Source organism: Arachis hypogaea, chromosome 13, assembly GCF_003086295.3.
Source record: "Arachis hypogaea cultivar Tifrunner chromosome 13, arahy.Tifrunner.gnm2.J5K5, whole genome shotgun sequence".
Lineage (NCBI taxonomy): Eukaryota > Viridiplantae > Streptophyta > Magnoliopsida > Fabales > Fabaceae > Arachis > Arachis hypogaea.
Genome location: NC_092048.1, coordinates 10,179,114 through 10,206,071, shown reverse-complemented (window position 1 = coordinate 10,206,071; position 26,958 = coordinate 10,179,114). Strand labels below are relative to the sequence as shown.

The 26,958-nt window shown below is 28.9% G+C and overlaps 2 protein-coding genes across 2 annotated transcripts; one reads left to right on the top strand and one right to left on the bottom strand.

The window, feature by feature from the left end:
* The first annotated feature begins 4,316 nt into the window (after nucleotides 1-4,316).
* On the top strand, nucleotides 4,317-5,843 carry LOC140177431 (uncharacterized). The gene is made up of 5 exons (XM_072210534.1): nucleotides 4,317-4,477; nucleotides 4,520-4,712; nucleotides 4,893-4,981; nucleotides 5,034-5,448; nucleotides 5,568-5,843. The coding sequence occupies exons 1-5, from the start codon at nucleotides 4,317-4,319 to the stop codon at nucleotides 5,841-5,843; spliced, it is 1,134 nt and encodes a 377-aa protein (XP_072066635.1).
* Nucleotides 5,844-21,528: 15,685 nt separating this feature from the next.
* LOC140178071 (D-glycerate 3-kinase, chloroplastic-like) lies at nucleotides 21,529-22,723 on the bottom strand. The gene is made up of 5 exons (XM_072213143.1): nucleotides 22,600-22,723; nucleotides 22,483-22,514; nucleotides 22,329-22,397; nucleotides 21,796-22,025; nucleotides 21,529-21,698 (listed from the first exon to the last, which is right to left on the bottom strand). The coding sequence occupies exons 2-4, from the start codon at nucleotides 22,510-22,512 to the stop codon at nucleotides 21,888-21,890; spliced, it is 237 nt and encodes a 78-aa protein (XP_072069244.1). The 5' UTR covers nucleotides 22,513-22,514; nucleotides 22,600-22,723; the 3' UTR covers nucleotides 21,529-21,698; nucleotides 21,796-21,887.
* Nucleotides 22,724-26,958: the final 4,235 nt, after the last annotated feature.

Here is a 26,958-nt window from a genome sequence, read left to right as displayed (position 1 = left end):
ACCTTGCATAGTAAGATGCAAAGCCCGTTTTGGAGATTAAGTTAAAACACATTGCATTATTTCTATTCTCTTAAAAAAACCTCTCTAATTCTTTCCTACGGCACCTTTGTTTGTATACCAGAACTCACTTAACATTTCTTTTGTTGTTATTTTCTCTCTTTAAATATAACAGTTATGTGCTGAGTAGTCAAACCGAACTGGTGTTTACCCGAACTCCTGTTTCCATGTTCCACTACTCTTTTTTTTATGTTACAAATAATAAGTGTAACTATGATTCTGCAATTACAATTTCCCCTATCAGCTAACTTCCTTCTCTCTTTCTTTTGGTCATGTTAAGGTGATCGGTTGACTATGTCTTGAGTTCATTGTTTTTTGAATTTGAATTAGTTGTGGGATGCCAAATTGATCCGTTTCCTCTGTGAACTGGTCTCTTTTCCTTAATGGTCAAAGACTAAGCAAGCGCCTGAGCACATGTGTTTTTCATAGTCCAACTTTGACATCATTCCTGATGTAGATCTTTCGGTCTTTTCCTTTCTTCCTAGTATTTGTTGACCTTTATCATTGCGTGTTGCCTTTCCTGTCTAGCTGAGCGGTGTCCAATTTTGCAATTGTCTGAAATCAGTTTGAGTACCTGTAACAAAATTATTCCACACACCTACCCCTTTGGCAACCGGTTCGGTTGCCTGGATTCCATGGAACACCAAGCTAAGCTCGCAGGGCAACGGCGGATGAATTTTCTGGGTCATAAGAGGCGCCGGGTCAACGTGTTGCTGAGTCCATCCGGCCCCGAGAATGGTTTGTTAGTCATTGTCCACTACATAGTTCGCTTCATGCTTGTCGTCATTTTTCCATTAGACTTTTTCATTTTTTGGCGTGATCCATTCTTTCCTCTGTGAGGGAACATGTCATTTTTTGCTGGAAATTTTGCGTGACCCTTATCTTGCTGCTCTACTGGTGTGTTTATGCATGATTTATAAACTTTCATCTACGATTTTCTGTTGTTGCAGTTGATCCTAACAGACACATGTCTGAGTCCTTCCAAACCGCTATTGGTGTGCTCCAAAAATCACCCGCCTCTGTTGTCACAGTCCAAGGTTAGCTTTACTTTGTCAATCTAAGGTGGATATCTTTTCTAACTTATTCTTTGGCTAAATGGCTCTCCGCGGAATGTAGCAATATTCCCCACACGTGCGATACTCACCGCTGGTATTGCTTAGTTATCGTGATCACCTGTGCTACTCCGTTTCATTTTTGACATTCTGTTCCTTTTTTAAATACTGCCCCGTACCACGGTGTTGGCTTGTCCATCCGCGGATAACACCCCTTTTTTCCATTGCAGGTTCTTCATCGTGCAATGTACCTAGGTTTGGTGACAGACAAAAGTGTTCTGTAACACGTACCACGTAAGTAATGCTTGAATTTCCCATTTCTCTAGGATATGTTCTGAAGCCGGGAATTATGCTGTAATTAAACAATTAAACAATTCTACCGTATAAGCTGGTACAATTTTTTTTATCATTAGTATGGGACCTTTTGCCGAGCCTCACCCGCAGCCACGGTTGAACATGGGTCTTTGACTGGATTGTTCCGCCCACTAACTCACAATCGTTTTAATGTTTCAAATTTAGCTCTGAGATTTGATAACTGGTTTTCATCAAATATGCAGTCGGGTTGGCTATTCCCCTTTGTCCCGATCTGCAAATTTTTATCTGCCTGAGGCTAGCGACGTCCAAGTTGAAGCTTTTGTTGCATCTTCTACTGAACCAGGTGTTATTCTCAATGACTATGATTATGAGTTTATCCATATTTTGACCTATTATTGCACTCCTGCAAACCTTGATTTTGCTTTATTTCATATGTTCACTAGATGTTTGGTCTATTGGGCAATCCACGCAAAGATGTGTTTTTTGTGGGGCAAACATGTGGATGCACGAGCGACTTGCGAAAGGTGGAGCCAATAACACTATATTATTTGCTATTTGTTGTATAAGTGGAAAGGTCACTCTCCCTTTGTTGCCGGTCCCGCCACCATTGTTGAAGGTGTTGTTGGATGGAGATGATGAATGATCTTTGCATTATCAGAAATATATCAGGGCCTTTAATGGTATTTTTTCATTCACATCTATGGCTGGAAAGATTCAGTACACATTAAACAAGGGTTCCGCTCCCCCCATGTTTGTTATTAGTGGCCAAAATTACCATTCAATTGGAAGTTTGATGCCACAGCAGTCTAGCAAGCCCAAGTTTGCTCAGCTCTATTTCTATGATACGGAAAACGAAGTTTAGAACAAGATTGACGCAATTGGGTGAGTTGGTTGTACTGATTGTCTGCTGATATTTTAATATGTGTATTATATGATTTCGGTGTGACCTTCATTTATCTTGATGTATTTTGGTTTTGGGTTGATGTAGCCTGTCTAATCAAAACAAATATATAGATCAGACCATTGTGGCCGACCTCAGCAACATGCTTGATTCCCACAATTCTCTTGCTAAGTCTTTTTGATATGCTAGGCAAAAGTTCGTTGAAGATTCAACCACTCCGCTACAGCTTCGTCTTATCAAGAAGAGGAATACTGATGGTAGAAGATATATTTTACCATCAGCGTCTGAAGTTGCTGCTCTTATTGTAGGTGATTTTGATACAGATAACCTTGAGAGGGATGTTGTACTTCAGACACATTCAAATCAGTTGAAACGCATTGATGTTAATCATCCCCAATACCTTGCACTACAGTACCCCTTGCTTTTTCCATACGGTGAAGATGGTTTTCGGAGTGTGATGAACTGATCTCTTCTAGTAAAGAATTCACAAAAGTAATCACGTTGTAAGTATAGTTTCTAAACCGGCAAAGAATCCTTTCATACAAAAGTTTGGTTGTCACAAGTAACAAACCCCTAATAAAATTGATAACCGAAGTATTCAAACCTCGGGTCGTCTCTCAAGGAATTGCAGAGAAGTATGATTTATTATTGGTTATGAAAAAGTATCTTTTTGGGTTTTTTGAAATATGGAACAAGGAAATAAATTGGCAAGAAAGTAAATTAATAATCATGAAAACCCTTGCAAGGTATAAGGATTGGAAATCCCATCCTAGTTATCCTTATCAATTGTGATGAGAATTATTTATTGCTTCCACTTAGTTAACCTTTACTAAATAAAGGAAAGTCAAGTGGACTAATCAATGGGATTCCTAAAGTCCTAGTCAACTCCTAAGAAAAGACTAGCTTTAGAGGAATCCAAATCAACCAGCAAATCCTAATTATCAATCAACAAAGGAGTTTGATAACTCAAGTGTCACCAATTACTCAACCAAATCCAAAAGGGGAGAAATCTAAATTAAATTGAAAGCATCAATAATATAAATTGAAGAAAGCAATCATAAATCTGAAATATCTCAAATTGTATTAAATAGAAAATTAAATTAAACATGAGAATTCATAAACCAAATAGTAACATAAAGTAATCAACAAAGGAAATAAATAAACTGGAATGCTAGAATAAATAAAAGTATAAGAGAAACTAAATTAAAGGAACATTGAACCTGGAATTGAGAAGAAATAAACCTAAAACTAAGAGAAATCCTAAATCCTAAAACCTAGAGAGAGGAGAGAGCCTCTCTCTCTCTAGAAACTACATTTAAAACCCTAAAATTGTGTATTATGAAATTGTATGATTGAATGATTTGATTCCCCCATTCTGCAGCCTCTATTTTGTGTTCCCAGGCTTGGATTTGGGCCGAAAAGGAGCCCAGAAATTGCCCCCAGCGTTTTCTGCAACTTTCTGCAACATCGCTCGTGTTTTGCGCTAGGCACGCGTTCGCATCGTCCATGCGCACGCATCGCTGCCCGTTTCTCAAATACTTCATTTTTCTCGTTTCTTCCACTTTTGCATGTTTCCTTTCCATCCTCTAAGCCATTCCTGCCCTATAAAGTCTGAAAGCACTCAACATACGGATCACGGTATCGAATGGTAATAAAGGATAATTAAAACTAACAGTTTAAAGGCCTAGGAACATGTTTTCAATTATATCATAAAATAAGGAAGGGATTGTAAAATCATGCAAATTATATGAATAAGTGAGCAAGAAATTGATAAAAACCACTCAAATGAGGACAAGATAAATCATAAAATAGTGGTTTATCAGAGTGATATCTTGATATCCGATAAAAGATCTAAGCAACAGTTACATAAGCGAGAAACAATTAGCATGAGCGAGTTTCTGTCTTTTCGAATCCAAATGAGAATGCATGAGTCGCAAGTTCTTCTCAAATCAAGACGTTTGTTCCAACAATTTTTGGTTGATAGTTACACTATGGTAGAAGCTGAAAGACTACAATATCACAGGTTCCACCAGAACAAGTTTCGCTCCTATCAACTGCAAGGCCTACATGAGTGCCTAATTCATGGTGAGACACAGGCTGCAGGAACTGGCAAACGAGTTATCTTGCCGTCTTTATTTGTCGGCGGTCCCTGGTACATGTACAACAATTGCAAAGATGCATTTTCTATTTGCAGGTATGCCGGTTACCCTAGCTATTTCATTACTATCACATGTAACCCAGATTGGAACAAGATTAAAGATTGCGTTGCGGACTATTCATTAAAGCCAAGTGACAGGCCTGATATCATATCAAGGGTTTTCAAGATCAAGTTAGATGCCTTGCTAAAAGACTTAAAGGATGGTCCATATTCGGAAAGCCCAAAGGAGGTAAGGTTTTTCATTCAGTGTCTTCAAGTTCACACCAACACATTTGTCCTTTTTCCATCAATGGTTATTTGTCCCCTCACATATTCTTTTCTTTTTCCCATTTTCTTTGTTTTAGTTGTGTACACAGTTAAATTCCAGAAGCGTGGTCTTCCCCACTGTCACATTTTATTATTTCTTTAGCCAGCCGAGAAGCCTAGATCATCCGATGATATTGACCATCATATATCGGCCGAGATACCTGACGAACACACTCAACCTAAGCTATACAGGTTAGTCCAGAAATTCATGGTTCAGACCCTGTGAAGTTTTGAACACGAGTAGCCCGTGTATGGTTAATGGGAAGTGTTCCAAGTTTTATCCAATGCCATTCCATGAGAAAACAGCCATAGACAGTGCAGGTTTTCCCAAGTATAAACGGTCAGATAATGGTCGTTCAACAAGCAAGAGGAATGTTGACCTCGACAATCGGTTTATTGTCCCGTACAATGCAAAATTGCTTCTTAAGTATGGGTGCCACATAAATGTTGAGTATACTTGCCAGACATCTGCTATTAAGTATTTGTTCAAGTACGTCCACAAAGGTAATGATCGTGTCACAGCTTCATTTTTCCGATCGCATGATTCAGCTGATTCTGTTGTCACTGTGGATGAAATCCAAAACTACTATGATTGCCGATATATATCTGCTTGTGAGGCATCCTGGCGGCTATTCGGGTTTGAGATTCAATTCAAAGAGGCAAACGTCCATTCCACCTGCCAAATGAACAGAATATTTTGTACGAAGATCATCAACTTATTGAGAATGTTATCGAGACTGCGGTCTCAAAGGATAGTATGTTTATTGGCTGGTTTAAGGCTAACAAGGATTTTGATCTGGCCCGTACACTAACTTACACGGAGATGCCGTCATTTTTTGTTTGGGACAAGCAAGGGCATATGTGGAGGCCACGGAAGCAAGGGAATGTGAGTGGTCGTCTCACACATATTCCTCACTCGCATGGAGAGGAGTACTACCTTCGTTTGTTATTGAATTATCAAAAAGGGTGCCAGACATTTGCTGATGTTCGTTCTATTTGTGGCATTGTGTACGATACATTCAAAGATAATTTACTTATATATATATGTGATTAAAAAATAATTGAATATTATATACAGTAAAAAATTGATATTATTAAAGGATAAAATTAAAATTTATTTCTATGTATCGTTTTTGTCCCCAACGTTTTCGTTCTATTTAAGTCCCTACCGTTTCAAAATCGTCATCAATTTTGTTCTGCCGTCAATTCTGTTAATGAATTCCTAACGGTAGGATAACATTGAGCCAATTTTGAAACATTAGGGACTTAAATAGGACGATTGAAACGTTAGGCATAACTCTGGGACTTACTCCAAACGTTGAGGACAAAAACGATACTTTATTATGAATTATTTATATTTAAGTATTAAAAATACTATTTATATATTAAAATCAATCACTAAAATTAGTCAATAATATATTTATATATAAATATATGTGTTATTTAATTTATTTTTAATATATTTTTATATTTTAATTTTTATTTATACTAATGACTGATTTTCTTAATAACTAAATTTAATATATGCATACCATAGTATTTAAGTATAGGCCATGTATCGAGTATAAATAAGCAAATGCTCATGTGGGGTTAGAGCAAGAATGGAAACATAATAGGGTTTGAAAAAAAAAAAAGGTTATGGAATGAATGGAGGATAATGACAAGGTCCTAGTCTTCCCTCTAATTCCATGCATACGAAACAAGCAAGAAAAACAAATACTTATATTTAAGTAACGACTTTGAAATTTGATACACATCTCCTGAGTGACACTACTGACCCAACAAATCTTGGCCACAATTATGCTCATTCAGGTGGAATGCACTTTCATGCTTGCTAATTATCTTCCATGGCCAAAACCAAAATCATAACAAACCTGGAATACCCAAAACCCAAAACTAAAAGCTCTCTTTGTCTATGTTTCTTTGGAAGTAGTGCTTCAACATCAGTAGGGTCAACCAACAACACAGGATCTCGTGAACAAAAAAGTTGGTTCCCATGGCAGAGGATTTTTCTGATATTACCCTTAAATCAAATATATTAAATTGAGCCAAAAGGAAGGTGAATGTTGATTAACTAACCCATTCCTTTGATGATCTACAAAATCTTAGACTTGATAGTCTCCTGAATTCCCTCTTCTTCGAGGAAATTCTCAACAATTTTTTCCTCAGACGGATCCCTATATGATAAGTGTGCAAAAAAAATAAGAGTTACACCCCAAATTAGTAATTTTGAGTCGAACACCTTAATCATCGACAAATTTTAATCATTAAACCAGTCCGTAGCCTTTTTGTTTTGTTAGACAAAGCAATCCTAAAATGTTAAACAAATCAGTCTCTATGTTATTTAATAAAAACACAACATACCCTAAAAATTTTTAAAATTCTGATATTAGACACTAATTTGGTGATTAAAATTTATTGAAGACTACAGGAATAAAAATTTCTTAGCAACTGATTTATGGTATTATCTGAAAAAAAAAAGGAAAATATGACAGAATTGAAGCACGGAGAAATACAGAAAAATGGTAAGAAATCACAAAAGTTGGTGATCAAGTTGAGGTTTTGAGTATAATGCAGGTATGTCAATTGAGATTTTTCCGGGGTTTTGGATTTTTTTTTTTTATCAAAATGCCAATTGATGAAGAGGTAAGGACATTCTTCAGGCAAGTCCAAGGTGAAGTATATTTATAATGAAAGTTGCCTACAAGCTGCTTAACTTTAATCTGATTGATCATATTCTAATGATATTTTTTTTATCAAATTGAATTGACATGCATAAGTCCAGTTACTTTGTGATCAGTATGGAAATGTTGCAGCTTTGGAATTTTCATGTGAAAATCCCTTTATGACAGATCTACGAAACAGATTTACAAAAGTCATCATTATGGACTAGGATTTGCTTAGGTAAGTTGAGGAATGCTTCTTTTTTAATTATTACCAGTATCTGATGTTGCTTAGAACTCTATTATCCACAAACCTTGGCATCTTTTGGAGGCTTGCATAAATTTCAATGTCAACACTATGTCTCTATTTAGTAGTAATACCAATTAAAGGTGCCTAAGTTGTATGAAAGTGAACAAACTTTTGTCCTGTTGACATTTAGTGTATCCTCCAGAAAATATTGTAGGATTTTTCATTACTTGCGATATACCTGACACACTAGAAGAAATTCTTCTTCTGTCCTTTCAAAAACTTTCTCAGTTTAAATTCCTAAATGTTATATTATAGACTGTATGATCAATCAAAGTAGGGGAGGGCCTTCATTAGTTTTAAAACAAAATAAGGAGCAGCATTCTATAAGCATGAATGGAATGGACGAAATAGAATGGAAAGAAACCGACAAATAGAATTTTGTGAGAAAAAAAATAAAATAAGTCGCTGCTGGTCCTACTTCTAATACCACTATAATAGTTTGTACTACATATATGTATGTCATGCGGTATATCATATATGTTCTTATTGTTTTCCTTTAAGTTACACTTAGTAAGGATGAAAGTAAGAAATTTATTAACAAAAATGGATACTTAATCTGAACAGAGAGATTAATGCTTATTGAAATTAATTAGAAAAAAAATGTGATACCCAATTTACTATTTTTTTCAATTAATTTTTTTTCTGAGATATTTGTAAAAGTTACTTGGATTTTTTTTTTCATTCCTTGAATATCTTGGTGAATAAATATATTGATTTTGCAGTTGCTTTTTTTTTTTAATTTGCCAACTGAAAGTATATAACCACTTGCTAGATGAGGGGTTGAGTGTGTTCATGTGGTACTGTTGCTTTGTTATTATTTTGTTTATTCATGTCCATCAAAATCTTAGGGATAATCATCTCCTCCTTTCTCTTCTACAGCCTTTTTGTGGCAGCTGATAAGGTTTACCATGTTTCAACTTCTGAAAAATTAGAGATCCACTCTCATGTTAAAGATATTATTGATGTTGATATTCTGAGCTGGGCAATTATTAAAGTGAAAAAAGCAAAAGGAGATTCACAAGAGGTGTTTCAAAATTATCAACCAAAAATTTATCGATTATAAGTTATCAATCTTTTATAATGAGTACATTGTAAGCTGACTCTCAAGTCTTTTTTAATTAAAGATTAGTGTTTAAGAATTATGTGTGTCGAGAAGAGAAAGTCAATTTATTCAGGATCAAATTAGTTTTGATAATTCTGTAGTATATTATTAAACTAAACTTCAATCCTAATTAAGTTAGATGAAATTTGTTTATTGAGGATCAAATTAAGTACCTTTGCTTTTATTTTTGACATATTTTTGTTGAACCTACTGGGTACAGTTTATCATATTTTACAACTATGATATCTATCGAATTATGTAACAGTGAGTTTTGGCTTTGATTTTACTTTGTTTATATACTTTCTTTTAATAGGTATCCAGGCTTTAAATATGATGTTATTCCTCTTTGGGAGCAAAATCATAATTCTGTTAAAAAACAAAAGCAATAGCCATTACTTTATATTGATCGCAAAGATAATCGACCAATAGTTGGTTTAGAAAATTTTACTATACTATTTTTTCAAGCATGTAATTCTATGAATTTAGGAAGAATTTATGAAGAGGTCAAAGGCTCAAAGCTCAACATAAAAGACCTTTGATCTTTTGGTATATGCATATGCAAAAAAAAAAAAGAAGAAAATTAAAGAACATTGAAATATCAAATAAAAAAGAAAATAAAAGAGAAAAGAAAAATAAAGAAACGAACAAGGAATAAGAAAAAGTGAAGAATTTGAGTAAAGTATATTTTTTTTTTTTTAAGTTCACTTCTATATCATTGTAAATAAAAAATTACCACTTAGTTATGTTAAAAATATTCAATAATAACAACTCCAATACAATTCAAATTCTATAAGATAGTTGACTCATAAAAATTGTATATTTTAAAAATATACAAATTGATTGAGACTTAAGAGTGGTATCATGCATGATCATATTTGTGAAACATTATGTATAAGTTGTTAAAAATTCTCTCATGTATATTTATTTTTTTATTGGATAAAAGTTATAAATAAGAGTAATAAAGATATGAACACAAATTTAAAATAGTTTATATGAATTTCTTCAATATGGATAAATTTATAATCCATTTTTTTTAGAATTTAATTTTGATACATTATTAGTGTAAAATTATTTTATACGTGTATCTAATATATTAGTAAAAATAACTACCATTTACATTGATCACTCTTCTTTATTAAAACATTAATAATATGTTTTTTATTTAAAATAGTTATAAAAACTCCTTCAATAGTATAAGTTATAAAAAAAATTAGTTCTATAATAGCAATCTGATTTTTGAAACGGAAATTATTTATTTCAACTTTTAAGTACAAATCAAGTTGGAATTGATTTTTTTTTATTTTAAATTTCCATTTCACCTTCTTAGAAAAAAACAGGACAATAAAAATCAATTAAGAACATTAGCAGCGCATTTAATTCAAATAAAAATGATTCAGATTAGCAATTATACACAGAATTATATTTTCTATTTTTCAGCTATCCATCAATGCAAAGACAAAATAATAATTAAACTATGCCATATTAAAGTGAAAGTTAGTCGAAAAAATTGCAAAAATACAAATATGAATGTCAAATAACGACAATGTTTGTTTGTATATAATGAAAATAGTGTATGAAATAATAGAATAAAATCAAAGTATCAAATAGCCCGTGTAAAAAAAAGAAGTATATTGCGAATTTTAAGAATATTAAGAATTTTGCAATTAAAGTACAATCAATGGTGATAAATAAATTTATGTATAATGATAATTTTGTATACAACATTCAATATTTGAAATTAGTGAATAAAGGATTAAAAAGCTTATTCTATTTCAACTAATTAAGCTGCCGTACAAATTAAAAAGATAACAAATTACCATTTAAACATATTACAGAATCAACGTGACACGTTGAAAGCGTGGGCCATACAATAGGCTGTAGTAACTAACTTAAACATTAATATAATAAAAGAGATTAATTACATAATTTCTTTGTATACTAAACAAATTACGTCTTTTAATAAATATATATTAATGTTTCTGTTAAGGAACTGTACATAAATACAATAAAATAAATACAATAAAATAAATTAGGTACAAAATTTGTATGTAATGCGGGTCATATATTAGAAATTTAATAATATAACTAAATATTGTTTAATTGATAAATATTCTTTATATGATTATAATATAAATTATTTTTATTTAGTCTCTAGAAAGCAAAAAATAAAATATTTTTACATACTGTATAATAAATTTTTATACACAAATAATTTTTTATGTTAAAAATAATAATTATTAATATTAATAGATATATAACAATAAATTTTTATAATAGATCAATATTTGACCAGCGCTATAATTTTATACTAGTGGTATTAATAAAAAAGTAAAGAAAAGAAAAGTGGGATAAATTAAGCAGTCACATTGATTTCAGAAAGGTCGTCTCTGCCTAAAGGCCTTTGACAAAAAAGTTGATTTTATGGTGCTTTCTAATTCATTTCGAAGAGTCTCTTTCTGTCGTGCGCTTGAGGGTAGATATAATAATACTCATCACTTCACTCATAACTCAACTAACTAATTATTTTTTTGTGTTCTTCTCTTTATCTTTATTATTGTTCCTTTTTTTTTTTGTCTAAGTGCAATAAGTCATGTTATTCTTCTTTTTTGGGATTGTAATTTGTAAGTAGTAATTGTTTTGTTCATTCAAAGCAATTATATCGAAGACCAAATTATATTGAGTACTAAACTTGACTATTATTTTTAAATAAGATTCAAATATTATCACTCATTATATATACTTTTTTTTATATATATTATTTATTATATATATGATACATATAAGTTTATATATATATATATTCTAATAATCAATTATTGTAAAATCACCTTATGAAGCTTCCAAGATTTGAAGGAGCCTAGACCAGGTTTTCATCTTCATTAGGAAGCTTAACAGCAGAATAAGCATCGACACCACCAAATGCATTAAGAATTGGAGCTGTCAAATAAATTCAAATTGCTTTGTAATTGTTTGCTGTAATTGCTGGACCTAATGTTTTTATTGGATTCATTGATCTCCCTGATGCTGGCCTGTAAATTAATAATATCATTATAATAATTAATTTATGTTTAACTATCTAGACAATGGAATTCTTTTATATTTAATTTTGTGTGTATAGATATCATATTTTTTTAGAAATTAGATTTTCATCAATCTTAATTACTACGTGCATAACTTTTTTTTATATAATAAATGCTATTTTGACTTAAACATTTTCTTAACAACTAATATGTATTATTTTTTAAGAGAATTATATATATCAAGATTTAAAAAAATAATTAAATAATATTACCTTATTAATTAATTTAAGAAAACAATGCATGCAACCGTGACCATAAATATTTAGTATATTTTTTATTAGTCTATCTTTTTATTTATTTATTTATTTTTATTATATATATATACACACACGTAATAATTAATCAATCCAACAAAAATCCTACTAAACCAAGATCATATGGTGAGAATATCAATCATGTGAAGGAATGAATAATAAAAAGAGCATGTCTTTCATTTTCAATTTCCTTCTTATCTCAACGTACCTTTTATTATTATTATTATTATTATTATTATTATTATTATTATTATTGCTGATAATGGGGACCATATATATTGAGACATGATATAGTCCCCTATAAAGAATTTATTGAGGACCAGGTGTTTTGACTCAAATATGGCAACCATAGGCCATAGCATTTTAATTTGGATTTCAATGGCACCGCCCTACCACCAAGTCCGCTTGTCTGGGTTGATTCTTTTTCAATAATAATAATAATAAAGAGATATATACAACCAATTATTTGGCTCACTTATTCACAAAGTTTCTTAATTACCCATATGGCCATACACATACTGAAAAAAAAATTATTTTATTTATCTGATTAATAATGCAACACACAGCAAATTAATGCCCTTTAATTATTCAAGATATATTTAATTTTTTCTAAACGTATCTATCTAGTAAATAAACATAATTATTATTGAGCAATATTAAATTTTTTCTAAAAATGTAAACTAATTTGAAGATAATAAGAACAAATGAATAGAGTAGTATTCATGTTTACTAAAGCTTAAAAAAGTGAGATCAAATATAAAACTTACAAAAATAACTAATTAATTATAAAATTTATCACATACATAATAATCCCATGAAAATTTTTAAATAAGAGTATCCATTTTCAGAGGCAACTTGAAAATTTTAGTATTTTATATAATACTTCACGTCATTATTGGACAGTGGACACTACAATTATTGCAGACACACACATGCACCCATTTTTAATATTTCTTTTTTCATTGACTCTTGCCCTTTGCAGTACTACTAATATATAAATGCACCCAATCATATAATAATCAATAGTTAATATATAGTTTATATAAATAGTTAATTTAGTAAATAATTTTTAATACTTTTAGTATAAGTATATATTTTATTCTTGATTGTTATTAATATAGTTTTGATACATTACCTAGAAATAATACTTTATTAGGAGGTATATATTGTTGCTATATGGTGAAAATATTTGTTTACAAATATTAATTCATACGATGATACATAAATATTATTTAAGATATTATTCAAGTGTTATTAGTTTAAAATTGTAATGGGATACATTTACTGAATTTATATATTATGCTCTTGTGTGAATAATGTTAAATTTTATAATTTATTTTATTATATAATTATTCGTTAAATTTTATAAATAAGAGTCCAATCAAGACACACAAAAAATACACTTTAGTAATTAATTTTTAATATAACCTACTTAATAAAAATAATTCAAACAAGATATTTTTATCATTTTATATATTTTCACAATTTCAATTTATATAAAAGTAGTTTTACCTACAATTCAAGATTTATATACGGTGATGATCAGATTTTAGTTACTATATTATAATTTTTTCATTTTTGTACAAATAGTACATAAATAATAAATAGTTAGTTAATTTTGATAATTTTAAATTGATAATGTCTCTCTTTAAAAAAAAAAATTGATAATATCTCTCTCAAATTCATATATATAAGTATATTACTTTTAATGTAAAATACATTGTTATTGAATTTTCATCAAATTAGACTAACATTATAATTTTAAAGATAATTCTTAAATATTTTTTTATTAAGTAAGGAATGTTATATTTTTTGTCAATTAAATAAATTTTAGTTTTTTATTATTATATTTTATATTAATGTTTTAAATTTAGAGTTTAAACTTTGCTAAGATTTAGGGTTTAAAACTTAGGATTGAAAGTTTAGGATTTAAAATTCAAAAATTAAGATTTATAGTTTATAGCATTTAAAGAGCGTTGCACTATTTATTTATTTTTCAGAGCACAATAACATTATTTTAGAATATTCTAAATATTTTTTTCAAAAAAGTAATCTAATAGATATACATCACAAACTAAATTCAAGTACGTATGAAATTATTACGCAGTTATTTTTATCTATTTTCATTCATATATATTTGTGTCATTTATAATATTTACACAATATTAATTTTCTATTCAAATTTTTTAATGATAATTATAATTTTAATCTTATTAACATATATTTTAATTATTATACTATTAAATATATTTTTAAAACACAAGAGAATTAAATCACTCATATAAAATACATATTAAAATATAAAATATGGATTAAAAATATATAAAAAAATATTATGTATTTTTATACAAATACATAGTAATTAATTTTTAATATATATATATAATTAATATTTTTTTAAAAAATTAAATTAAATAATCCACTCCTACAAACATAAAAGTATTAAATCTTTTAATAATATTAAAATTTTGTAAAGTTTCTTTTGCAGCTAACACAGAAATTTTATCACAAAAAAATTATTTCCTTATACATGTATATAAAAAGTGATATAAATATTATTTTTATGAAAATATTTTGTCATAATTCATTATCTTTTTCAAACACAAAAAAAAACATATATTTTTATGGTTGCATATAAAATATTTCGATAAAAATAAAATTTGAATATTGGTCTTTCGGTGAATATTATTTATTGAGATTATTAGATTATGATAAATATAAAAATTCATATTAAAATGAATGTTATAAAATAAATTTATAAAGATAATATTTTAAAATATAAAGATATAATAAATATCTAAATTAAATATTTATTTACTGTAAAAAAATTGTATATATATTAAAAAAGCTTAAATAATATGTGTGTGTAACATTTTATTAAATAAAAATATTTTATTAAATACTATTTTAATTATATTAAATATCTAAATAAAATAATAATTATTTTGTAACAAAAATGTTAGTGAAAAAGAGACCGACTTATATTAATTCATCACAATGTTTAACTCTTTTCAACACAAATTGATTAAAGTATTAAAGGAGAAGATAGCAACTTTATCTCTTATTATGTTGGTAAAGGAAAGTACAAACTATTTTTCTATTGTGCTCTTCAAACAAATAATTTCACCTACAAAATTCTCCCTTTCATCTCATTCATCGTTATATTTTATGACAAATTTTTATTGGTTGAAATGATGAAAACAATAATATTCTATTAAAGTACAATGATATACGTGAACCGCTTTCAATAAGAATAAATCCTAAGAATAACAATGTAGATTTCTCCACCTTAGCAAGTCCCATAGTCACGGTCATAGTACCAAGTTACTTTTATATAATTTGTTTTACATCAAGTTACATCAAGTTACATCAATCAACTTTATGCTTAATAATTCAATACTTTTTTGTATTTACTTTTATAGTACTATAAAATACACAAATAATTATAATAATATTAGATAAAATTATAACTTATGTTTAGTCTTTGGAACGTTTACTTTTAAATTGATTCCAGTTAAGGTAGTTATTCAATGTTATTTTATTTTATTTTAATATTTATATTTTAATCCTATTCAATAAAAAATACAATTTATTTGTACTTATTAAAATAGTTGATAATATAAATATAAAAGATTTTAATTTTTGAAACATAAATTAGTAAAAATAACTTTGGAGATTATACAAATAACTATTTTTTATTGTACAAAATTTCTTACCTATATTCGTGTTCATAAAAATTTTCAATAAACATAATCTTATACAAAAGTTATAAAAAACTCTCGAATTTATAAGTTTAGGTTTAAAATCGATGTAATTTATGATTCTATGAATAAATTTTTACAAGTTTGAGTTTTATTATTAAAGTTTATGTATAAAACATGTATAATTTAGTCCATAATTAGTAGAGAAATTAACTATAATTAAAAATAATTTAAATAATAGTTAAAAGAGAATTATAATGAATTATAAGAAATGAAATTTAAGTCTCTCTCTTAAATTATCTTTTTAATTTTTTTTTTTCAAATTACACATTCATATTCACATGCATTTTATCTTTAGTTTACACACACGTTTATTTTTTCTTTCATTTTTCCTGGCACTGCTACTGTTATAATTATCTTCTCCTTATTCTTATATATTTTGGATATTTTTTTTTAGGTTTTGAATATATTTTTTAATAATGTTAAATATTTTTTTTAGTGTTGGATGTTCTTATTTAAATAATTTTAAATGTCTCGATTTATTAGGTTTTGATTTTTTTAAATGATTTTAGTTATTTCTTTTTCCTTAGATTTTGGAGTTTATTTTTATTGAATTTTGTGATTTAATTAGTATCCACTAATTTCAATTTGATTAAGTAATATGATTAGTGTCGATTTTTTTTTTCTTCTATCTATTTGCAGTCAGAAAGCGTGAAATGAAGGTAGTTCTTTTACGTCCTTTGTTTATCCTATTCTACTACAATTATTCCCTCCAAATCTCATAGACTGGTATAAAAATATCCTTTAATTAGATATACGTAGTAATATAGGTTGCCTTCATTTCAATGCATGTTTGTCTCTTTCTTTTTTCACACCTATTATAATATGTTAAAAAATATAAGTCCTATTGATTATGATAAAAATATTTTTTAAAAATATTGATTGTAATAAATGTTAAATAAGATAAATTCTTATCGGTTTTGTTTTTCTTATTAGTATTACCGATTTAATAAATGTCGTTCATAGTAGGAGAGTTGAGCTACTTAACAAATTAATTTAAGACTATAAATAGTATAAATAAATTTAGATTATTTATTAGAAAGTGATCGCCACTTTTATAAAATAATTCGCTGGAAATTAACAACACGATATAATTTTATTTCTATAATTGATAGAGCTCTACTATCCTATAACTATCATATAGATATTCAAAAAAGTTCATAATAAAAAGATAGATCATAATCATCGCAACAGTAAATATCTACCAAATATCCAAATTGGTGTACTTAGAAACTGAAATAGTGACAATTATTAATTATAACGAGAAAAACATCTTATAGATTAATCTTATTTTTTATTTAACTTGACTCTTCAAAATAAAAAATTTCCTATATTATTTCTTATATAGCTAAATTGATAAATAAAAGAACTCTCTCTATATATATATATATGAATTAATTCTTGTAAGATAATCTATTTATTCTACCTAACTACTTTTAGTATTTATTTAGTTTTCCATAAGAGTAATTAATCAATAATTTAATTATTTTCGATGATTTAAAATCTAGTGTTGTTATTGCTAACTGTTGACATATAATAGAAAACCAGCATATTTAATGTATAGGTATTTTAAATTGAAATGACTTTTATTCTATGATAAAAATTCTAAAATCTAAAGTTATTGTCATTAATTAAATTGATACTAGTAAAGTAAAATTCAAAATTATTTTATATACGATAAATGATAAAAATAAAATGAAAATTTTATATTTATTTGATAATAAATTAAATATAAAATAGAATAATTTATGAAACATTCAATTTATTATCATTTTTCTTCATACAATGTTTAGAAGAAAAAGATATTATGATAAAAAAAATATAATTGTAAAAAATTAATTAAAACAATGAAAAAAAATAAAAAAAATAGTTATGTCTTTTAGTAATGTTTAATCAAGTATTTCAAAATATAATATATTGGCTTATATATCACTTACTTAAATAAAATTATGTCTCTTCTGTCCTTATCTGAATATCCGTGTTTATAAATAAAAGTGAATATCTGTGCTTATAAACAAAAGCACTTTTATTTAAAAGATAAAGTGTTTGCCGTTTTAATTAATCTTTTACTATATTTTATGTGGAGAGTTGAGAGTAAAATAATCAGCCTTTTTCACTTATGAATAGTACAAAAAAGCATAATTAACCCATTAAACACTGTACTAAATAAGTGACGAAGTGCATTTATTAGAGACCATTAAAGTAGGTTGAAAGGGTTGAATATTCATAACACATTCAATGAAAGGTAATGCCATTTGCTTTGGGAGGAAACTGCTACACATGTACTTTAACAATGACTTTTTCTTTCTCTGTGTAATATGTAGTCAGAAACAGGATCTGTTTATACTTTATACACCGTAACAGTGAAATAGTGTACGATATTGATTTTTACTCTTTTTTTTTTTTTTTTAACCTTATCCTAGTACCACAATTATTTCCTCCAAATTTTTTTTTACCCTATCATATTGGTATAAAAACATCATTTACTTAGATATAGGTAGTAATATCGGTTGTCTTCATTTTAATGTTTGTCTCCTTCTTCTTTCATGTGAACTGATTAATTATAATATGTTAAAAAATATAAGTTTTATTGATTATGATAAAAGTATTTTTTAAAAATAAAAAGTATTTTTTATAATATAAAAAATAAAAATATAAATTCATCATGTATAATTTATACTTTTTTAAAAAATCTAGTTAAAATTTTTATTGTAGACTTAATGCATTCGTTTTTTTTTCTTTTCATATTCTTTATATATATATATATATATATATATATATATAATACCAAAAAATATTATTTATATGTATCATATTTACATGGCCCTTAGATAAAGTAAAGTAACCCTATATATATCTCCCACTGTATAATTTTTTCCAAATTTGCCACCATAATTATTCTATATGTAAACCTAAGACATCATATATTTGGTAAAAAATTGACCGCTTAAGCACAATAAAATAAACAACGAATTGATAATACATACGACACTCCAACATTTTCACGTTGAGGCAACATTTAAAAAGTGTTGCCTAAAGGCTGACAAAAGATTGCTTTTGATCTATGGCAACACTTTTAGACCTAAGGCAATGTTTTTGGGCGGCGTTGCATATACAGCCGTTGCCTTAGATCAAGGCAACACTTTTTGGTTTCAAAAGCGTTGCTTTTGAGAGCAACAAAAGCAACATTTGGTAAGTGTTGCCTTTGGTTAAAAAACAACAACACTTCAAAGGTGTCTTTGAGACAACACTTTTGCAATGTTGTCTTTTCTCATATTTTGACCACTACTAAAAAATATTGCCTATTTGCAATAAAATTCAACCCTTTTATGTGTTGCTTATAAGTTTGAATTTGCAATACTTTAAAGTGTTGCCTATTAGTTTTGAATATGCAACCCTTTAAAGTATTGTCTTTTCTTTAGGATATGCAACCTATACAAGTGTTGCTTTTTCTTTTGGATATGCAACCATACAAGTGTTGTCTAATATTCAAAATATGCAACTAATAAAAGGGTTGCCTTTTTGATAAAAATAAAAATTATTTTTGTAATAAAAATACAAAAAATTAAAATTTACAATAAAATTGTTTGTTTATACATGTGTAATTATTTTAATTAATAAATAAATTTGTGCATAATAGAAAAAAATTATAAAAGAGACAAAATAACTAATAAGAAAATTCTAATTAAAATAGATATTAAAAAGTTCAATTAGTATTTTAAATACATGTTCATCAATAATTCTCAACAAAATAATAAAATTCTTGTCTAACAATAATTGTCATAAAAAATAGTAATTAATATTTATAAAAAAGATGTCATAGATTGACCAAATACAAGCTGAAACTAATTAATATTTTGCGATTTCGGGTTGATCGCTAAACTTCAATGGCAAGGTGATTTCCATTAATATAAGAGACATTAGTGGAAGAATGGTAACAGAGGTATCTGCAGGTGGCTTCTGTTAATACAGAATAGTAACATCAGGAAGGATCAAAGCAGACAAAGGAACAAGCTGAAACTCACCACACCAATGCTTCAAATTGCAGTTGTGGTTATTGTTCAATGTGGCACCTGCATGATGCAGTCCACAATTTAAAACCTTGAATCAAATCACAATCCAGTAAATGCAGGTTTTGGCATAGAAGAGGTAAAAGATAATAGAGAGTAGTATAATTAACTAACAACAATGGAGGATACAAACATTTATTCTACCCGAAGCATGGAAAATGTAACTACTGCACAGAAAACCATGCATACCTAGTTTTATTACATCTGATTCCGAGGCATCACAATCTAGGAGAAACAATCAATTTCAATTGTCACTATGTTTTTTCTGCTTGACTAACATGACCTATTTGTTCTGGAAGATTACTTGTATTTCGCATGTTCCACCAATGCTTCTATGTACAAGATCCATTTGATCCAAAAATGTTGATAGTCCATTCCCAATAAATGATAAATCACAAAAATTACTGCAAATTTTTTTGTTATACCTGGTCATCATTTTGGATCACGAGTTGATGAGGAAGGACGATCGTTGCCATTCGGACATTGCTTACCATTTATATCATGTGTTGGTTCCTTAGCTCGTAATAAAAACAATGCTTCATCAATATTTGTGCCAAGAGAACTCTGTTGCAAGAGAAGCTTCACAAGATCCTCCAATTTAGTATGTGTTATGACTAGGTTCCGAATATAAACATTGTACAATTTAGTAAAGGGGTGTCAAAAAGCAGAGCTACCTGCAAACGCCATTGGTAGACACAACTTGGATCCTTAATCTTGATGACTATCCATGATTTTATGAATTTGTCCCATGCATCATAATAACCTTCAAGGTTTTTATTCACAGTTTCTAGCTGAAAAAACAAGCACGATTATGAAAGGCTTCCCTATGGTATAATTCCTTCACCTAAAATACTCCAATGATGCCAATGGAGCAAAAATAACAAGACTCTAATAAGAAAATAAAAGAAAGCAGCAATAGGACGAAACTTGGTTCAAAAGATATTACCAAGGAATTCTCCTCTCTCGTCCCATGGGCGATTTTCAAAAGACTTCCCAATTATGCTGCCTTTATTATTCAGATCACCATCATTCGAGCAGTAGTGCGGAAAATAATCGTTGAACGTTTTGCTGCCTAGTACGTCAACTCCATTAAAGAGAAAGCCTCTTAGCAAATCCTATGGGATAAAACAGGAATTAAGGATCCGTAGCACTAGGATGTAACAGAATAAGACTAACCTCAAATTTGGTCTACCTTTGCAAGTGTTTCCCCAATCAGTTTCTTCAAAACACTCTGTCCAGGATCCTACTCACCAAATTTTCTAGTTAATAAGAATTAGACATGGACAATACTAAAACGCAAGTTCTTGTTAGGTTGGTTGCTCAATGTGTAACAGTTCAAAACTTCCATTTTATTGTTTGAAAGACAGTGGATGTTCCCATCATATACAAGCAAGACCATAATGTTTATCAAAATTGTGTAATTCTATTTCATAGGTGGGAAACTGGAAAGTGACTTCTCTCTGAATTATTGAAATCATAAACCATCATAACTATGACATCCATTTATATTCTTATGGAAAATCACCAGTCATTTAAAAAGTTAGAAACAAAATAGGCAAACTACCTTTTCTTCTCTCCACACCAGATATCTATGTTGAGCTTCGAGATTCCGGAAAATCTGAGATTCATCAGTCTCTTTAACGGATTTGCTTACCAACTCCAACCATACCTGCAAGAATAATATTCAAAGGTCAAGAATTAGAAAGCCTACTGAGATTACCCTTAGCAAAGCATGATTTATTAATGTACCATGTTGCTGGGATTACCTTGTAATAATCCTTGAATGCAGAATATAGAATTTCATAATTTTCTGGGCTTGAATTGAACTTTGTCCAAATGACAATGGGTGAAAAGAACTTTATAGATTCACTTGTGAGCTTCCCTCCCTATGGAAAACTAAATATGAATTTCTAGTTCTGACCTGAAGATCAACAGCCTTCACAACTTTCGTAGGAAGAGGCTTGAAGCCGAGCATCCAACCCTCAAATAACACAACCTAGACAGTCATTCATGCACAATAATTGAAGTATTAAAAACTCGACATCTGTATTTGTTTCATGGCAGGGCTAACCCCAAAAATTTCATTATACTCTTAAGTTTAGTTCAGCCAGAAAACCATTTTTCTTTTTTTCCAAAGCTGGATATCACCAACCTTAGAGCCTTATAAAGAATTCATGTTAATCGACATCAGTAAGATTTGGTCTGTTTGCCTTTACTTCATCGGTTACAACGTGACATTAATCTGTCACGAAAAAAGAAAAAGAAAAGGGATTAAGAATTACAATAGATAATATGTTACCGTAAGGGGTCCTTCTACCTCTGGCCAAGTTGAAGGATCAGCACGGTCGCCTCTTCCGTTGAATGCAGACTGCAGAGGCAGAGAAATAAGCATCAGCAACAATGAAGCGAAAATGTATCAAAATAATGAAAATATGTCTAAGCTAAGCCCTTACTTTGTCATATCGAGGTGGCTTTATCTTCATACCTGAAAACTTCAAATGACAATGAATTATGAATAAAATACTTGAAGAAAAAATAAAAATAAATAAAAAACTAAATTTTGTCCAAACCTTCTCTTGTCAATTTGGACAGAGCTATTAAGGTTTCAACAGACAAAGGAAGATCGTGGCTTCCTGCATTTTCTCGGAACTGGGAAGCAACAAGGCAAACAAAAATTCTAAGCAATCAAAACATATCTCCACACAATATTTCTAGCTAATGTTGTCTTTAATGTTGCAAGTGATTGTATCAAAATAGTCACAGTCATCATAAACACAACACAAATAGTCACTGTTCTTTTCATAATTTCTTATCCTGTTTCTGAATGAAAGAAGTTAGATTATGGTTGAAACTCTAGCATAACACAAGACCTAATAATCCAACATGCAATCCCAATTGTTTCTAACAGGCTATGAGTTTTTCATAGACCTTTAAATCATAGAAACTCCAATACCTTATTATATGAACACTTATCCTAAAAGTTTAAGCTATTAGTTAGAGACACAGTCTTCAATCTCCAAATTTATAATGAAAAAATCTCAAAGTAACAGAGTAAAGATACACCAACACCACTGTTTTAATTAAACAAAATAAAGAGAACTTTTTTAATCAATATGATAAGATAGTTGATTAAAACTCACAAATTCAAATTAAGTGACATCATTAAAATTTAAAATTCCATATTCTGGATCTTCACAAGCGTCAAAGCGGCGGGTCTTGCTATTTTCAAGAAAAGGTCAGTTGCAGAAATGTTTATTAACATGCTAAGGTTTAATACCAGCTTCTGCATCAGAAACAAAGCCAGCATTATACTGAGAAAAATGAGTTAATAAGTTAAATTCTTTACTTTCTGTTGAGAATCACATGAACATACTATATCAGCTCCAGAAGAAGAGGGGAGGAAGAAAAACAAACGGAAAAAATTGCAGCACAGTGTATAGATTCACATAATTTAGAAAAACACGTTTCAAAAACTAGTCCAATAAGTACATGATGAAGATTGATCCATCCATTTCAAGATAACCTCCATTATGACCATTATCTTAATTGATTCAGAAGCTCGTAATCTTAAGCCAAAGATATTCGCCATTCTCACCTTGTAGTGATGTGTTTCTCGGGAATGATCGATGATTTTTAGTTGTTTCGTAAGCCTCCGAGAGAGTTGTCACTGTAGCTTGTGCAGCAGAATATGCAACCTCTGATCCAACCAAAGCTGACAGAAAAGCAGCCTGCAAATTTGAATAAGACACATTACACAGTTAAATAGAGATTCTAAAGAAATTATTTTGTGAAGCACATAGGCAATTCAATACTGGCAGAAAAGTAGTAAATGTTATTTAAGTTAATCATCATCCCCCTCCTTCACAAGCTCCCTCCCCTGGCCATAACCCTCCATATACTCCAATAGTCCACCAGGAACACCAAGATCATCACCTTCTCCATATGTACCAACACCAATTTCTCAACCACCTTATCATACTCCAACTCCACCACAGGCTCCTTCCCCTGCTCATAACAACCATCACCTAATCCTCCATATGTTCCATCACCAATTTCTCAAGCTCCTTCGCCTGCTACCCACAACAACCATCACCCAAACCCTCCAAAAACACCATCACCACTTTCTCACCTTCCCTATAGTGCTGCTGCTCCAACACCAACGTCATCACAACCACCATACAATACTTCCCCTGTTTAATATAAGAAACTACTTATTTGTACTTGGAGAAAAACAAAAGATAGAAGAAAGAGTAACTAATGACTGAGACAATATAACAAACAGAAAGAGCGCAAAGTTGAATAACAAGCTTAGTGATAAATATAACAAACATAAGGCATAAGGAACAAATATAAAGTGAAATAATTCTCAAACAATTCAAATTCAAAGTAACAACAGGAATGCTATTTGCGTGACCTAAACTTGTCAATGGGAAGGATATGTAAACAGGTGCTAAAATAGAGCAGAAAAAAGAACGATAGAATCATCAATACCTGCAGAAGAATGCCAAAAACGAGAATCTCACCAAAAACACGAGCAGTGATAATCGAACAGTGACTGGCGGTGATGAACGCGAGCAGAGAGGATCGAAGCTCGATGAAAAGAGAAGTAGAGGATCGAAGCTCAACAAGCAGATGATCGAATCTCAACGAGTAGAGAATCGAAGCTCAACGAGGAGAGGAGCAGAGGATCGAAGCACATTGACGAGCAGAGAAGATCGAAGCACGTTCACGAGAAGAAAAAATCGAAGCTCATTAGCGAGCAGAGATTGAGATCGAAGCTCAATAAAGAAACGCGCATCATCATCGAATGGATTGAAGAACAACAGACGAACGAAACATTTGGAATGGATTGAGGATTTTGTGATTTTATTAATTGAAATATTTTAGGAATTTTGTTAGGGTTGTAGTTTTAAGAACGAAACATTTTGGATGGAATGGATTGTAGTTTTCTTCTCCCTTTTTTCTCTTTCTCTGCACAATATAGTTTATTTTTGTTTTTTAAAAAATATTAAAAAATTTTAAGCAACACTTGAAACGTGAAGACTAAAATAAATCTAAAGGCAACTTTTAAAAAAAGTAATATATTATTATTATAATAGTTGTTTTTGTATATTTAATATAGCAACATTTAATAAGTGTAATATATAAATATTATAAATGTTGTTTGTTTAATTTATTAAAGCAACGTTTTTTATATGTTTTTTAAATTGATAAAAAATAACACTTATTAACAAGGTGTTGTATTAGTTTTATTGTTTTGCAATAAATTTTAAGTGATGTTTTTAACCACTTTAGATAACACTTTTTAAGAGTTATTTATCGCATATGTTGCAATAGCTCAAAAATATTGTAGTGCGTGATAGTGATGATAATAATAATGTATGCAAGTGCAACTATTGAATTGGGTCTCTACATTTGATCTGTCATCAACATTTAGATTTGATACTTTATATCCACCAAAAATAGACAACATAACAAAGAATATGATGACATGTGACTTAGGCCAAGGTCATATTTAATATTTATGTCTTTAGTAATAATGCAAAGATCATCAATATTTATCCGTAAATAATATATAAAGAGAGCGCTCATTAATTATTTTTCAGTTGACACTAATTAAATCATAAGATTCAATTTCAAAAATTATATTGACTATGTCAATTAGCCATTATAATGTCATGATGTTATTTAACTATTATTATATAAAAATCGTGAATAAAAGTTCACCTAAAATTCACTTAAATATTAATATGGGTCGCATTATTTTTAAGTAGGGATTTTAAAACCTAAAATGAAAATTACATCTAATTATTATTGGGTGCTTTATTTGACTTGAGCTAATATTTAATAACGGAAATATTTAATAACAAAAAAATTAATAAAATATTATTAAAAATTGTCTTATTTAATATTTATTAATTATAATAAATGTTAAATAAAATAAATTTTTATCGTTTTTGTTTTTCTTTTTAGCACTACCGATCTAATAAATGTCGTTCATAGTAGGAGACTTGAACTACTTAACAAATTAATTTAAGACTATAAATAACATAAACAAGTTTAGATTATTTATTAGAAAGTGGTTGCCACTTCTATAGAATAATTCGCTGAAATTAGCAACACAATATAATTTTATTTTTATAATTGATAGAGTTCTACTATCTTATAATTATCATATAGATATTCAAAAAAGTTCATAATAAGAAAATGGATCATAATCATCCCAACAGCAAATATCTACCAAATATCCAAATTGGTGTACTTAGAAACTAAAATAGTGGCAATTATTAATTATAACGAGGAAAAACATCTTATAAGTTAATTTTCATTTTTTATTTAACTTCACTCTTTAAAATAAAAAAAAATTTCATATATTATTTCTTATATAGCTAAATTGATAAATAAACAAACTATATATATATATATATATATATATATGAATTACTTCTTATAAGATAATCTGCCTATTAGTATTTAGCTTTTCATAAGAGTAATTAATTAACAATTTAATTGTTTTCGATGATTTAAAATCTAGTGTTGTTATTACTAACGGTTGACATATAATAGAAAACCAACATATTTAATGTATAGGCATTTTAAATTGAAATGACTTTTGTTCTGTGATAAAAATTATGAAGTCTAAAGTTATTGTCATTAATTAAATTTTGATGCTGGTCAAGCTAAGTGAAATTCAAAATTATTTTATATAAGATAAATGATAAAAATAAAATGAAAATTTTATATTTATTTGTTAATAAATTAAATATAAGATATAATAATTAATTATGAAACATTCAATTTATTATCAATTTTTTTTACAAAGTTTAGAAAAAAAAGATATAATAATAAAAAAAATATAATTGTAAAAAGTTAATAATGCAACATGTAAATTTGATGCTTTATACCCACCAAAAATAGATAACGTAACA

Bases quoted from the DNA above. Each gene is read 5' to 3' on its own strand.
- LOC140177431 (XM_072210534.1), top strand. From the start codon at position 4,317: ATGGTAGAAGCTGAAAGACTACAATATCACAGGTTCCACCAGAACAAG. The intron at 4,478-4,519 runs GTACATGTACAA...TTCTATTTGCAG, and splicing joins TTATTTGTCGGCGGTCCCTG to GTATGCCGGTTACCCTAGCT. The intron at 5,449-5,567 runs GCAAACGTCCAT...GGCTGGTTTAAG, and splicing joins TTGAGATTCAATTCAAAGAG to GCTAACAAGGATTTTGATCT.
- LOC140178071 (XM_072213143.1), bottom strand. From the start codon at position 22,512: ATGAAGATAAAGCCACCTCGATATGACAAA. The intron at 22,398-22,482 runs GTAAGGGCTTAG...CTGCCTCTGCAG, and splicing joins AGCCACCTCGATATGACAAA to TCTGCATTCAACGGAAGAGG. The intron at 22,026-22,328 runs GTAACATATTAT...ATGACTGTCTAG, and splicing joins AGGTAGAAGGACCCCTTACG to GTTGTGTTATTTGAGGGTTG.